At 41.3% G+C, this 14,261-nt stretch overlaps 1 protein-coding gene across 1 annotated transcript; it reads left to right on the top strand.

Moving 5' to 3' along the window:
* The first annotated feature begins 6,695 nt into the window (after positions 1-6,695).
* LOC117033383 (ATP synthase subunit g, mitochondrial-like) lies at positions 6,696-7,140 on the top strand. The gene has a single exon (XM_033125489.1). It carries the CDS (start codon positions 6,733-6,735, stop codon positions 7,042-7,044), a length of 312 nt encoding a protein of 103 aa, XP_032981380.1. The 5' UTR covers positions 6,696-6,732; the 3' UTR covers positions 7,045-7,140.
* Positions 7,141-14,261: the final 7,121 nt, after the last annotated feature.

Genomic DNA, 14,261 nt, shown 5'->3' with positions numbered 1-14,261 from the left:
AGTTAATCCCTGATCATGTTTAAAATGTTTTTCAGTGATACCAAAGCATATACAGTGAAAACAACTTACTTGTATCATCTCATTCCCGCCCAGCTACCTTTCCCAGACACTTTTCCCTGGCCAGCATACCATACACCCTTTTCCCTTCAGTGCCTTTTTCACGTAACAATATATCTTAGAGATTGTTCCATAACATGCATATAGATTTGCCTTATTCTTCTTATCAGCCATATGGATGTGCCATAAACCACACACCAAGTCCCTGTCGGTAGACATCTAGCTTGCTTTCAGTCTTTTGCTATTGTGAACACGCTGCAAGAAATATCTCTGAATGTTTCCCTTTGTGCATCTGTTAGAAAAATGCTAGAAATGGAATTTCTGGGTCAAAGCAAGTGTGTATTTAAAATTTTGATAGATATTGTCAAGTTGCCTCCAAACTGGTTGTTCCAGTTCACACTTCCACCAACAATATGCAAGAGTGTTATTTCCTCCCAGTTTTACCAATTATCCACCAAACTTTTTTTAATCTTTGCCAATCTCATATATAAAGATTAATATTTCAGTGTCGTTTTATTTATTTATTTTTTTTTAAGAATAGGTGACGTTGAGCAGGAGGACTTAATGCTTGAGAGGAGAAACTCTGGTCCCTGATTGCCTGAGTTCAAATCCTAACCCAACCATTTATTAGTTGGGCAATTGTGGGTAATTTACTTAACCTCTTTACCTATTTGGTTACTCATTAGTAAAATGAGTATCATAATACTAATACATTCCTCATACAGTTATTGTGAAAATTAAATGCATGAAGATTAAGTTCTATATAATTATCATTATTATATTTTAAATGTTTAACGACCATTGTATTTTTTCTGTGAACTGTGTATTCATATCCTTTGCCTACTTTTCCCATTGTTATTTTTCCTTTCTGAAATATAAAAGCTTTTTATATATTTAGGAAATTAACCCTCTGTCATTTGTATAGCAAATATTTTCCCTAGTTTGCCCTTGTCTTTTGACTTTATTTATGGCATTTGTCATTTAGACGTTTTTAATTTTAATTTAGTTAAATATATCAACCTTTTCTTTTATGACTTTTGGAGACTTTAACTAGGCTCCAGAAATGTCACACATCTTGAAGTATGAATGAATTGAAACTAGAACCACTTCCTGTTTTCACTCTGCCTTTCCTCCCCTCACTCTCTCCCTGTCCTGTAAAGAAGTCAAGGTTATTTCTTAATACCTTCTCCATGGCTTTTCCACGTTCAATGTCTCCTTGTGCCCATCTAAAGTCCATCAAAAGTAACTCTAATCAGGGCACTTCCCTGCTCAAACTGTTCAATGACTTCCCATCTCTAATGGAACTAAGAACCGACTTCTCGTTAGAGGCATCTGCCTAGATGATACCAATGTATTTTGCCAGCTGGTGATTCCCCTGTCCGCTATCCTAAATGTCTCCTATCCTCCAGTCCAACTTCACTTTTCAATGTTCCCCTAAATATTCTTTCCCTCCTCCCTGACTTTTATCACACTATTTCATCTACCTGTAAAGCCTTCTGCCCATCTCCACCTACCCAAATTCTCCTCATCTTTCAAGACTCCTCCCAAACACCCCCTCTCCATGAAGCCTCCACTGGTCCACAACAATCAGATATGAGGTCTTCTTCCCTTGCACACTCAAAGCACCTTATTTGTTCTTTTCCTGAGATATGCATCTCAAGCTGCCTTAAATAAACCAAGAAAGCAATCTCAGGGGAAAAAGCATGCTGTGTTTTATTCATCTCTGCACCTGCCACAGCCCCTTAACCTCTTGTTGAAATAAATTGTAGATATAAGTAATCAGAATTATAGAAAGGGGGAATTATGAGAAAGTTACTGTTCCCTGGCTAACCCATCACATCCAGACAGCTGGGCTGGAGGCTGCAGAAGCTGCCTCCCCTACTCAGTTTCCCTTGCTGTGTCAGGTAGTGGTTAATCTTTTTCCAGTTACAAGTGAAAGAATACCCAACACTTAAACAAAAAGGGGACTTCTTGGGTAGATTTAGAGGCTGTAATGTTGCCATCAGGAGCCAGTTTCTCTCTCCAGCCCTCAGCCTCCCTTCCTGTGTATTGGCTCCATTGTCAGGCAGGCTGGGCCCTGTGGAGTTAAGATAACGGCAACAGCTCTAGCAGTCAGTCTATTCCCACTTCATCCCAAATTCAAGTACAGAGGGAAAGGGCATCTGTCTACCTCCTAGCAGACCCAGCAAACGTCTCATGGCTTTTCTCTGTCTCTCAATGGGTTAGATGCCCACCTCTGAGCCAATCACTATGACCACGAGAATGTATTGCTCTGATGGGTTGGGCCTGAGCACATGTCCATGCTGAGAGCCAAGGACTAAGTGGATTCTACCAGTATATAGGCTCAGCATACACCCTGGACTAGTTCCATAGAAGGAAAATGACGTCCAGTTAGTTACCAAAAGAAGGAAGAACAGATGCCATTGAAAACCACTAAATACCCACCACGCAGAATGCAGAACACTGCTGTCCTCCTGGAGGAGGCGGATGGGCCTGAAGCCCCAACGCTGAGCTGCCTGCCACTCTCCCCTGCCCTGGAGGCAATGGTTCTAGCTTCCAAACACAACATGGTCCCCCAAGGCTTGTGGCTGAGCCGCAGGACCAGTGCGAACAGATCCTAACCAAACCCCAGACCAGGAGATGGCTGGCGTGGTCCAGCCGGCTCCAAGTTATTAGAACCAGGAGTTCCAGCCCTAGTCCCAACAGTTGTAGGATTGTTTATCTTTGTTGGGGAAAAACTGCAGCCAGAGCCATAAATCACTGCCCAGCTGGATGGCTTCGCTGAAATGTTTGTTTAAACAATGAAATCTCCTGACGGACTGAAAATATAGGATGGATCACCCTGTCCTTCTTGGGACTAGTCTCACAGGCTGGAGCCTGAGGCCTGTGAAAGGGACTCGAAATTGTCTCCCCTCCCCCACTCCCATCCCTCCCACCCCCAATATCAGCCCTAAAGAATGAAGCCACAGCATAGCTAATCTGAAACAGCAGATAATGCAAAAGCCATGTCTATCAATCTTTGAAATGCAGTCTGTGGAGTGGTTTGCATTGGACGTGCCTTCCTAATGGAAGTAGCATTTCTTGGCTAACGTGCATCAAGAGGCGGCTGCTGGGGTGGTCTCTGGAAGGACAGTGCATGGAACGCGGGAGCTCTGGCTCTGCCCTGACCACTCTCTGGGCCTATGTTTCTTCACTTGTTACATGAGGGAGTTAGACTCGGTCTTTATGTTTTCTTCCAGCTCTTGCCTGCTAAGGAAGGCAGCTGTGGGTTTACATTCTCAGAAGAAAGACTAGATAAACAGGAGGGGGCAGGGCAAGGAAAGGGAGAGGAGGAAAAGGAAAGTGTTGAACTGGAAGACTCCCTGAGGTCCCTTCTAACCCTAGGGTGCTCCCTTCTGTCATCTGTGGCCCTTCAGAGGAGAGAGACAAAGCCGCTGACCAAGGGACAAGCTGGCAGACCTATAATCAAGAGCCTGCTCCACTCTGCAAAGGAGGTAAACGGTGACCACCGATGGGTGTGAGTGACATGGACCACATCAGAGCGCAGGCCCGGCACCTGTGCCCAGGCAGTGTCTCGCTCGGGGCTGGCTCATAGGGGAAGGGAGGGTGGGAGCTAGGGAGCCTGTAGGGGCTGATGGAGCTTAATGGGGGAGGGGAGCATCCAGAGGTGAGCAACTTCCTCCTCAGTTCTGTCTTAAAGGAAGAATGCAGCAGAGGCCTGAGCCTCTGCAGTCTGGGGGCTGTAACCCTGGCTCTGTGATGGGAGCCATGACAGGCCTGTGATAGAGTATGTGATACGGGGTATTGATTGGTCTGGTGGTTGGTTTGCCAAATGTTTTCAAGAACATATTACTTGTCGGGTACTGTGGGAGGCTTTGGGAATGCAAAGATGAATACAACAGGGGTTCTTTGAGAATTTGTGGTGGGATATTCCAAAGGGGTGAGCGATGGGATTCACAACAAGGATCATGGAGGAGACTGGGAAAGAGTTTGTTAATGGTTATATGAGGGAGGTGTAGGCGATGGAATAGGGTCTGTAATTAAGATCTGCAGTGGAGTCTGTTATGGGATTTCATGATGGAGAGTATGATGGATGTTTTGGAGGTCCCATCAGCTATAAAATGGGAATATAATGGGGTGTGTGATGGAAGGTATAACAGAGTATGTGAAAGAGTGAGGGTTGTTAGGATATGTGATGTTTTATTAACAAAGAAGCCTTTCCTGACAGCCCAGATGAGAGTAAATTGTTCTTAATATGGTCTCAATAGCACTTTACGTTTATCATTTATAACACTTACCACAGTTAAAATGAGTTCATTGTTTCATAATTATTTGTTCAATTTCTGACTCTCTCACTAGGCTGTAAGAGCTGTGGAAGGAGTAGCCTTGAGGGATCTTGTTCAATCTTATTCACTACTATACCCCCTCCAACCTCCCCACCCCAACACATAGCCCAGGGCTGTGCACATAGTAGGCACTCAATAAATATTGAATGAACACATAGCTCTGTGGTAGTCAGGGTGGTCAAGCTCCTCCCCAAATCCTGCAGGGCAGCTGGAGGTCCTCAGAATGAGCAACAATTTTGTGTCAAGAGTCAGGTGACTTTGGTTCTGTTTGAAGGGAGCTGTTACCATCTGGTGGCCAAAAGGAAAAAATACACTGAGAGTTGGCTTGCATCCTGCTCCAGTTCTAGCTTCCATTGCCTAAGGGGCCAGCAAGCCAGCAGCCACCCCTCAGCTAGAGCCCCAGCCCCCAGCCACACAGAAATCAACCCTAGCTTTCCCCACTGCCTCAGAAATGGAGCCCGAGCAGGCTAGAAAATGGAGATTGTGCAGGCCCTGGGCTGGACTGCCCCTTGGTCCATCCTTCCATCAACTTTCAGGTCCCTGCGTATCATGGCCACTCAGCCCTGCCTGCTTCAAGCTGGGCTCAGCTCCCCTTTCCCTAACTTTGAACTTAACCCTTTCTTTTTGGGAAACAGTTAGCTTAGGGCAGGGGAGTGATGCAAATGAAGCTTTGATTCAATGGCTTCCGTATGAAAATGTCTCACCATCTGAGGTTTCACTTGGCACTTTGACCAAAACCTTTACAGAAATAGGATGGAGGGGGGCAATTTAAATCAGGACTCACTCACCATTATGTAGAGCAAAAATGCTGTCATTTGTGTGTAAAACTGGATTGCCCCACTCTAGACAGTGCGTGCTTGGGGAGGCTGTTTGCAGATATAGAATGTTTCTATGTCCTCTCGTTGACAGATAAGCAGATTCCTCAGCACTTACCCTCTTCCTTCTCTCCCTCTGCTCTCCTTCCCTTGATACCAAACATCCCTGGGCTCACATTACAACCAGGCCCAGATTTTTTTAAAGTCTAACATTCAGACCAAACTTGTAAAACAGAGGAAATGGAGCTTTACCTGCAATATAAAGGGTTAAGTTGCTTTACAGTGTCAGTACAGCACCACTGAACAAATATTTGTTACACATCTATTGTGTGTTAAGTAATATTCTAGGCACTAGAGAATCAGCAACGGAGAAAATAGGCAAAAACTCCTGTCCTAGGGAGCTTACCTTCTAGTGAAGCATCCTTTAATTACACGGATTTCACCATGGAGCTACTCATCCTCAGCTAAAACTGGGGTAACAGCATCCTCCCTGTTACCTCACAGAGCAATGTGCACATGAAATATTAACAAGAGAATTGCACATTGAAAGGACTGGTTCATAGGAATCCAGCTGCCCTGTAACCTGAGTTAATAATACCCATACGTGTTTTATAATTGTCTTATAAATGTTATAATTCCAGGTAACATTTTATTTTCATGGTTGCCATTGGGTGAGAGACAACAACAATGCCCCAAAACCATCTCATAAAAGCATGCCAACTGAGTACAAACAGTACATTTGCTAAGCAAACCCAGATGCATGTCCCTTTGCCACTCCCCACTCAGCACCCTAACCCATTCTACATGGGAATTCTGAAGCTGTCATGGCCCAGGGATATTCCCCTAAGGACACAGGAGCATGTCTGAGCGTCTGGCATCAGAATGATGCTCCCCAGTGGACAGGAAGAAGCCCAGGCAGCTTACAAGTAATAAAAGATGTCCTTGTCTCCAATGTACCACTCTCTGCGGGCGCCCAGGTGGCCCGAGTCAGCAGTGCTTCCAATGCCACAGTTCTCCCCAAGGCAAATACGTCTCCTCCAGCTTGTATGGCTTTTTGCATTAATCTCCCAAAGAGTAGCCTGATTCCTTCCATTTTACCTTCCATTTTACAGCTCCTTCTTTGCCATCACTTTTAAAATGTTTTCCCTGAGCAAAGTTTAAGGATATAGAATGCTACCCACTAATGAATGCCATCCTTGGGGAGCAACCCTGAGTCAGTACCTGTACCTCAATCCTTCCCAACCTCAGGCTACATCCTCACCCCCACAGGAGTAAGCAGGACCAAGGGAGACTGCCCATAGGCTTGTCTCCTGCCTTCTTCACTCAATTTGGTGCTGAGCTGACCATTGCTCCCAAATGTACCATTTTCACCAAGAGGCCCACAGCATTCCATCCATGTGTCCCACCATTCTTATCACAGGTGTATAGAGTCAGCATCCTCGGGGGACTCTTACTATAAAAAGATAGGCTATTCAGCCGGCCATTCGAGGCCACGGACTTTCCATCCTAGAACCATGGCCCAGTTTGTCCGTAATCTCGCAGAGAAGGCGCCGGCACTGCTAAATGCTGCTGTGACTTACTCGAAGCCACGATTGGCCACATTGTGGCACTATGCCAAGGTTGAGCTGGTTCCTCCAACCCCTGCTGAGATCCCTACAGCTAGTCAGAGCTTGAAAAAAATAGTCAATAGTGCTCAAACTGGTAGCTTCAAACAGCTCACAGATAAGGAAGCTCTGCTGAATGGTTTAGCGGCCACTCAGGTGTGGATGAGGTTTTATGTCGGCGAGATCATAGGCAATCGTGGCATCACTAGCTATAATGTTTGAAGACCAATCGTTCACATCTGCTTCTTTTGGGTTTATTATTCGAATGTTCTTGGACCATGTGTGATCAGACTGGTATTTGAATAAAATATGTCAAAATCAAAAAAAAAAAGATAGGCTAGATAAGTGAAAAGGACCTTCATTAGATTATTAATACAAATACAATAAGATAAATCAGAGTAAAAGAAAAGTGGGTGGATTAACAAAATAACTGCCAGGTTGAAACACATACACACTCACAGCTCTTTCTCTAATAAAAATAAGTAAAAAACACAAAAGTTAATATCCTGTGCTTAAAGGTGAACAAAGCTAGGGTCCTGGACAGGGAAAGCACTGTAAGGACGAAAAAACTCCTGGCTAGATAGAGCACAGTGGACAGTGAACCTTCAGGCCCCATCACCAGGTCCACCTCAGGCGGAGGGCACAGACATTAGCATATATGTGTGTAACAGAATGGAGGAAACTGCATTTCTCAGAGCTCCTCTCAGGGAGAGTACTGGATGTGGTCAGAAAGAACACTCTAAAGCTGCTTAGGTGGCAGTACGGGCAGCGGGTGGCGGAAGTCAAAGCACTAAGGGCAACAACAGATGCTCAAGTGACAAAGGATGGAGGTCCAACTACACTCTAGGGAGACAGGCTTTTGTTTACCTGGTGGGATGTACACATTTGAGGCCAGAGTGCAACTGCTCAGGACAACGGAGAGGAGGCTGAGACTACAAGAAGGAGCCACTGATGGTAGGAAGCTTTATAAACAGAGGACCAAAGAAAAGAACTGCCTCAGTAGTGTCATCAGAGACCATGCAGGCCAGAAGAGAAAGGAGTGATATATTTTAAATGCTGGAAGAAAAAAATTGTCTTCCCAGAATTCTATACTCAGTGAAATACTTTTCAAAAAGGAGAAATAAAAATTTTTTTCAGACAAACAAAAGCTGAGAGAATAACATTATCAGTAGGTCTCTCTTTCAAAAAATGTTAAAATAAGTTCTCCAGGGAAGAGGAATATGATACCAAGTGGAAATTAGGATCTACACACCAAAATTACGATCTCCAGAAAAAGTTACAATCAGAGTAAATACAAAATATTTTTTCTCCTTTTTAACCATTGTAAGAGATAATTGATTGGCTAAGCCAAAAATAGTATTAAAGTATTGTAGGTTGATAGCATAAAAATGAAATGAATGACACTAGCTAAAAAGTTGAAAGGAAAGAATTGGGATTATATATTGTTGATGGTTATTATACTATAAATGAAGAAGTATGTTATTAGTTGGAAATAGGCTGTGATTAATTAAATATGTATATTTTAAATCCTAGGGCAACCTAAAATTGTGATTAATTAAATACACACAATTTAAATCGTACAACATGAAAAACCTTAAGGTATAAATAATAATATAATAGTGGAGACAAAAACAAATGATAACAAATTCTCAATCCAAAAGCAGGCAGTAAACGAGGAAAATGTGAACAAAGAACAGATGAAAGAAAGAAAAAACAACTAGCAAGGTGTTAGATTTTGATCCATGTGAATGGTCTTAACAATCAGATTAAAAGATGGAGATTGTTATATAAGATAAAGTAGTGAGATCTAACTATATGCTTTAAATATAAAGATACGTATAGGTTAAAAAAAAGGGTGGTAAAAGATATACCATGCGAACACTGATAAAAAAAAAATGTAGTAACTAATTTAATATTCGGCAATGTAGACTTCAATAGAATAAATATTACCAAGGATAATAAAGGATGCTCCTTAATGGTAAAGGGGTCAATTCACCAAGACATAATAATCCTAAATTTTTAAGTACCAAAAAAAAAAAAAATTACATTAGAGCTTCCAAACACATGAGGCAAAAATTGATAGAACTGAAAGGAGAAATAGATAAATCCACAATTACAGTTGGAGGCTACAATTAAGTTATAAAATAAGTACACAGAAAATCAGTAAGGAGATAAAAAACCTAACCATCACTATCAATGAACTTGACTAATTGAATTTATAGAACACTCCACCCAACAGGAGAATTCATATTCTTTTTGAGTGGGCCTGAAACAGTTACTAAGACCATTTTGGGGGGCATAGAACAAATTTCAACAATTTTAAAAGACTTAAAATTATACAAAGTATTTTCTCTGATCAAAATGGAGTTGAATTAGATAACAAAAATATACTTGGAAAATCCTAAAATATTTAGAAATTAAAAGTCTGATGGGAGTATTTACTAGGTTGTTGCTGTTTGGTGTGAGATATAGCCCTCTACTCCACCACCTCACAAAAATCCTTGGTAAAATCTGCATAGCTTACCAATGCTTTTGCTCAGGGGGTGGCAACCTATGGCTCACAGAACAAATCTGGCCGGCAAGCTAAGAATGGCTTTAACAATTGCAAAGGATTGTGAAGGAGAAAAAGAAGGAAGAGGGAAAGAAGGAGGAGGAAAAGGAGGAAGAGGAGAAAGAGGAGGAGGAGGAGAAACAGCAGCCCTAAAACAGTCTAAAATATTTGCCAACCACCTTTATCTTATAAAATGAGTTGGGAAGTGTTTCCTCCTCTATTTTCTGAAAAAGTTTGTGACACATTGGTATTATTTTTTCTTTGAATGTTCACCAGAGAAGCCTAGTGTTTAGGGTTTTCTTTGTGCGAAAGTTTTAAATTATAAATGCAATTTCTTTACTAGATATAGAGCTATTTAGATTTTTTATTGTTTTCTTTTGTCAGCTTTGGTAATTCATCCCTTTGTGTTAATCAAAGTTTCCATCTGGCATCGTTTTCCTTCAAGTTAAAGGATTTCCTTTAACATTTCATGTAGTGCATTTTGCCGGTGTTGAGTTCTTTCAGCTTTTTTATTTTTATTTTTTTTAATGCTTCTAATTCACTTTCATTTTGAAGGATATATTCTGCTAGATACAGAATTCTAGGTTGACATCTTTTTTCTTATAGAACTTTAAAGATATCATTCTCCTCTTTTCTCGCTTTCATTGTTTCTGAGGAGAAGTCAGTGTTTAATCTTTGTTTTTTGTATGTAATGTGTCTTTTTCTTCTGGTTGCTTTTACAGATTTTCTCTTCATTATTAGATTGCATCAATTTGATATGATGTGCCTTGGTGTGGTTTTCTTTGTGTTTATCCAGCGTGGGGTTTGTCAAGATTCTTGGATATTTGAATTTATGGCTTCTAAGAAATTGAAAAATTTCAGACATTTTTTTCCAATATGTTTCTGCCATATTCACTCTTTTCTCTCTTTCTGGAACTCTAATTATATGTTTTTTAGACTGCTGATATTATCCCACAGGTCACTGAGTTTCTAGGGGCTTTAGTTTGGATAGTTGCTATGTTTGCACATTCATAGATATGTTCTTCTGTAATGTCTAATCAATGTGCTGTTCAGCTCATTCAGTGAAATTTTCACTCCGTAAAATTTATTTTTTAGTTCTAGAAAAAAATAATACTTTTGTTCTTTTTTAGATTTTATATTTCTCTTCTCGTTAGGTTCATGTTTTCCTTTAAATCCCTGAACATCTTTGCAATAGCTCTTTTAAAGTCCTTGTATGCTAATTCAATAATCTCTGCCATTTATGGATCTGGTTCTTATCATTGATTTTTTTTTCCTGATTCTTATCATGCCTACTAATTTTTGATTAGGTACTGCTGGATTTGGTGAATGTTACTTTGTGGAGTGTCTGGATTTTGTTTTCTTTCTTTGAAGAGTGCTGAGATGAGGGGGAGGGTCAGATAGTTGAGCTACTTACAGGCAAGCTAAATGTTCTCAAGGCTTAGTTTTGTGCTTTGTTAGGGTAGGTTCTAAAGCAGTGGTTCTAAATCAGGTAAAAATTTTCCCTCACCCCCAGGATATTGGCAATGTCTAAAAATACGTTTGGATGTCACAACCAGAAAGGTGTTACTGGCATCTAGTGTTTAGATGTCAGGAATGCTGCTCAATACCCTACAATGCACAGGAAATCCCCCCAAATAAAGAATTGCCTTTCTCCCCAAAGTATCAATAGTGCCAACGTTGAAAAACTCTGGTCTGGAGTACCTTCACCCTAGGGCCAATGTTACCCTACTAATAGGATATCTATTTGATGCCTACATCTGCTCTCCAGTCTGGCTAATTGGAACTCGAACATCTCCCAACCTGATGTGAGCTCTGGAAATTGTTCGGCTTACAGCTTCCTGGTAGTTGTTTTCCAGTACTTGTCCTTTGCCAGGCTTAGTGGAGTCTTACCCCGCACAAGCACAGCTTAGTATTTAGTCAAAACTCAAGGGAACCCATGTAAATTGCTGGAGTTCTTTCTCTGCATAGCTTCCCCCTTTCTAGTACTGTCACATAAATTCCAGCTGCCTAAGCTTTCCTGACATCTAATCTCTGACATTTCAATTCAATGAGATCTCCAAACTTTGTTTGGGTTGTCTCTTCCCTATGCTTGGTCTATAAAGTGCCTCCAGGCAGAAATCCTGGGTCATCAAAGGGCTCTCTATGTGTCTCCCCCATTTCTACAGGTCATACAAGCCAAGGTACTACCTGCCTTTGTTTCTGACTATCTTAAAGATGTTGGTATAGTGAACAGCATTGAAAGACAGAGATAGTATCTCCCCCCGGAGCAGAAGGCAGGTTTCTGCCCTGTCCAGTGTTACAGAGATAAGTTCTCTCTGGAGGGCACAGGTCAAGTTGGCTTATTCCCCATTATAAACGATTCTGGGTCCCTAAGCTCAGGGTTCTCTTCTGTAATGCAACCTACTACATGTGCATATGTCACCTGGACCTCTTCACATCACCATGTGGGAACTGGGACTTGAGGAACCAGTATAAATATGAATACTCTGCCCGCTGCTATTGCTGGGAGCAATCAAGGCTTTTTCTTTCTGCCTTAGGTGTCTTCGGCCAGCACCCATGAAATAGCATCAAGCTAATCTGTTAACTGGTAAGTAGGGGAAAATCTCAGTGCCCTTCACAGTTCTTCACATGTCTATTAGGTACTAGGCACTACACTAGGCTCTGAATATGGACCACACACCAAATAAAGGACATAAGCTGCCCTTCTACATTCTACAGTCTAGTGGGAGAGACAAAGTTTTAAAAAGAAAAACATATAATGTTTAAATGGCAGCAAGTATTTAGAAAGAAGTAAGGAAATTACAACAAGAAAATGACAAGGGGGGCAATTTTATATTAAGTTGTTAGAGGAGGCCTAACTGTGCCTTGAAGGGTGAGAAAAGGCAGAAATACGTTGAGCAAGGGAAAGTGAAAAAACAGTATCTACAGAGGTCCTGAGGCAGAAAACAGTTTCGCACATTTGAGGAATTGAAAGAAGACCAACAGAGGTAAAGCACAGTGAACCATAGGCCTGGTGGTGCTAGATGAGGATGAAAAAAATGGACAAGGTCTAAATCAGAGGTTCTCAATCCTGGCTTTTGCATCTATTCCAGAAACTTATAAAAATAACAGTGCTCCAGGCCCATCTCAGACCAATTAAATCAGAACGCTTAATAGTGGAGCTCAGTCACTGGTCATTTCTTAACTATTCCTAGATAACTCTAATGTGAGGCATTGAGGACCACTGATCTTGACCCTGAGGATCCTTGAAGGAGTTTGGGTTTTACTGAGGAGTTTGGGTTTGAGTCAAAGTGTAAAAAAAAAGCTATTGATGATCTAGAAAAGATATTTGGTTTTATTTATTTTTTAAAGGAGCTATCTGACTGCCTTGAGAAGAATGGATTAGAGGTCAGTAGTGGGAGCAAGGAGATAAATTGGGAAGTTATTGAAATCATCTAAGCAAGAGATGATGGAGGCTTGGGCGAGGGTCTGGCCATGAAAAGAATATTAGGAATACTGGGAATTGAGGTTGGATGAGTAGAATGGTGCCAGGTAATGAGTGCTCTGCCTCAGGACCTTTGTAGATACTATTTTTTCTGCCTGGAAAGCTCTTTCCCTTGCTCATCCTACATCTGCTTTTTCTCATCCTTCAGGCTCAGTTTAAAACATACCAGGTTAAGGAAATTTGGCTTTATCCTGTGGGTATTGGAGGAAGGGGGATATTTAAAAATCATGAGTTTGGATTACGTCCAGATGAACATAACAAAAAACATGACTTCCAGTGGCTTAAACAAGCAGAGGTTTGTTTCTCTCAGATAAACAAGGAATATAGAAGCAGTAGCATTTGTTTGGCTGCTCAGTGAGGTCAGGACCAACAGCTTGGTCTTTCCCTCATGATGGCAAAAGGGCTGCTGCAGCTCCTTTGTAACCACTTTCAAAGCAATAAGGAAGGAGGACAAAGGGCACGAGCCAGTTGTCTCTTTTAACAGGCAATGACAAACTTTCCCAGAAACCACTTCCACTTATTTTTTTACTGATCATAACTGTGACTCCTTTCCCTAAAGGGAGAGTAGAAAAGAAAGGATATCATTTTTTCCAGACTTTATTATGCAAAGCAGCAAGCACTGTTGGAGTTCCTGAACTAGGGAATAATATCATCAAAGAGGTGTTTTAGAAATGTGCAGCAACAGAAAAGTAGAAAGGAAAGAACTAAAAATGGAGATGAGTTAAGATGCTATTGCTATCTGTTCGTGGGGGAAAGATCTGGATTAGAATGAAGACGACAGAAATAATCAAGGGCTTAATTTAAGGGGCATAGCTGTGTCATTTATTCCTTCATTCAGCAAATACTTATTGAGTGCCAACTACGTGCAAGGCAAAGTGCCAGATATTATGGGGGAATACGAACATGAATCAAGCACAAATCCTACCCTCAAAGAGCTTACAGTCTAGAAAGGGAGAAAACACATGTCCCCAAATAGCTAAAATGCAAGTAAGTAAAATGATAAATATCATAAAATTATGAAACTTCAGAAGAGGAAGTTATTACCTTAACTGGAGAGATAAGGGAGGAGGTGGCATTTGAACTTAGTCTTAAAGAATTAATAGGAGGGAGAAGGAACGTAGGCAGGGGACAAGTAACAATGGAGCATTCTAAGCTAATTGGCTAGAAAGGATGGTGAAAATTAAGCCTGAAAGAAAGCTGATCTAAAGAATTTGGATTTTATTTTGTAGACTAGCAAATATTCGTGGGACCCCTACCAAGGGTGAGGTGCTGTGCTAAACCCTGAATTTCTACATGTGATTGTCTCCCTGTGTTTCCATATACGTGTGCCTGCTTGTGAACACATGTATGTTTCACTGTGTGTACATAGCTTTGTCTCTCATTTTAACAATTTCTTTGTGTGTA

This window comes from Rhinolophus ferrumequinum, chromosome 13, assembly GCF_004115265.2.
Source record: "Rhinolophus ferrumequinum isolate MPI-CBG mRhiFer1 chromosome 13, mRhiFer1_v1.p, whole genome shotgun sequence".
In the NCBI taxonomy this organism is placed as follows: domain Eukaryota; kingdom Metazoa; phylum Chordata; class Mammalia; order Chiroptera; family Rhinolophidae; genus Rhinolophus; species Rhinolophus ferrumequinum.
The sequence above is the reverse complement of the archived record's forward strand: the minus strand, read 5'-3'. Positions and strand labels throughout refer to the sequence as shown.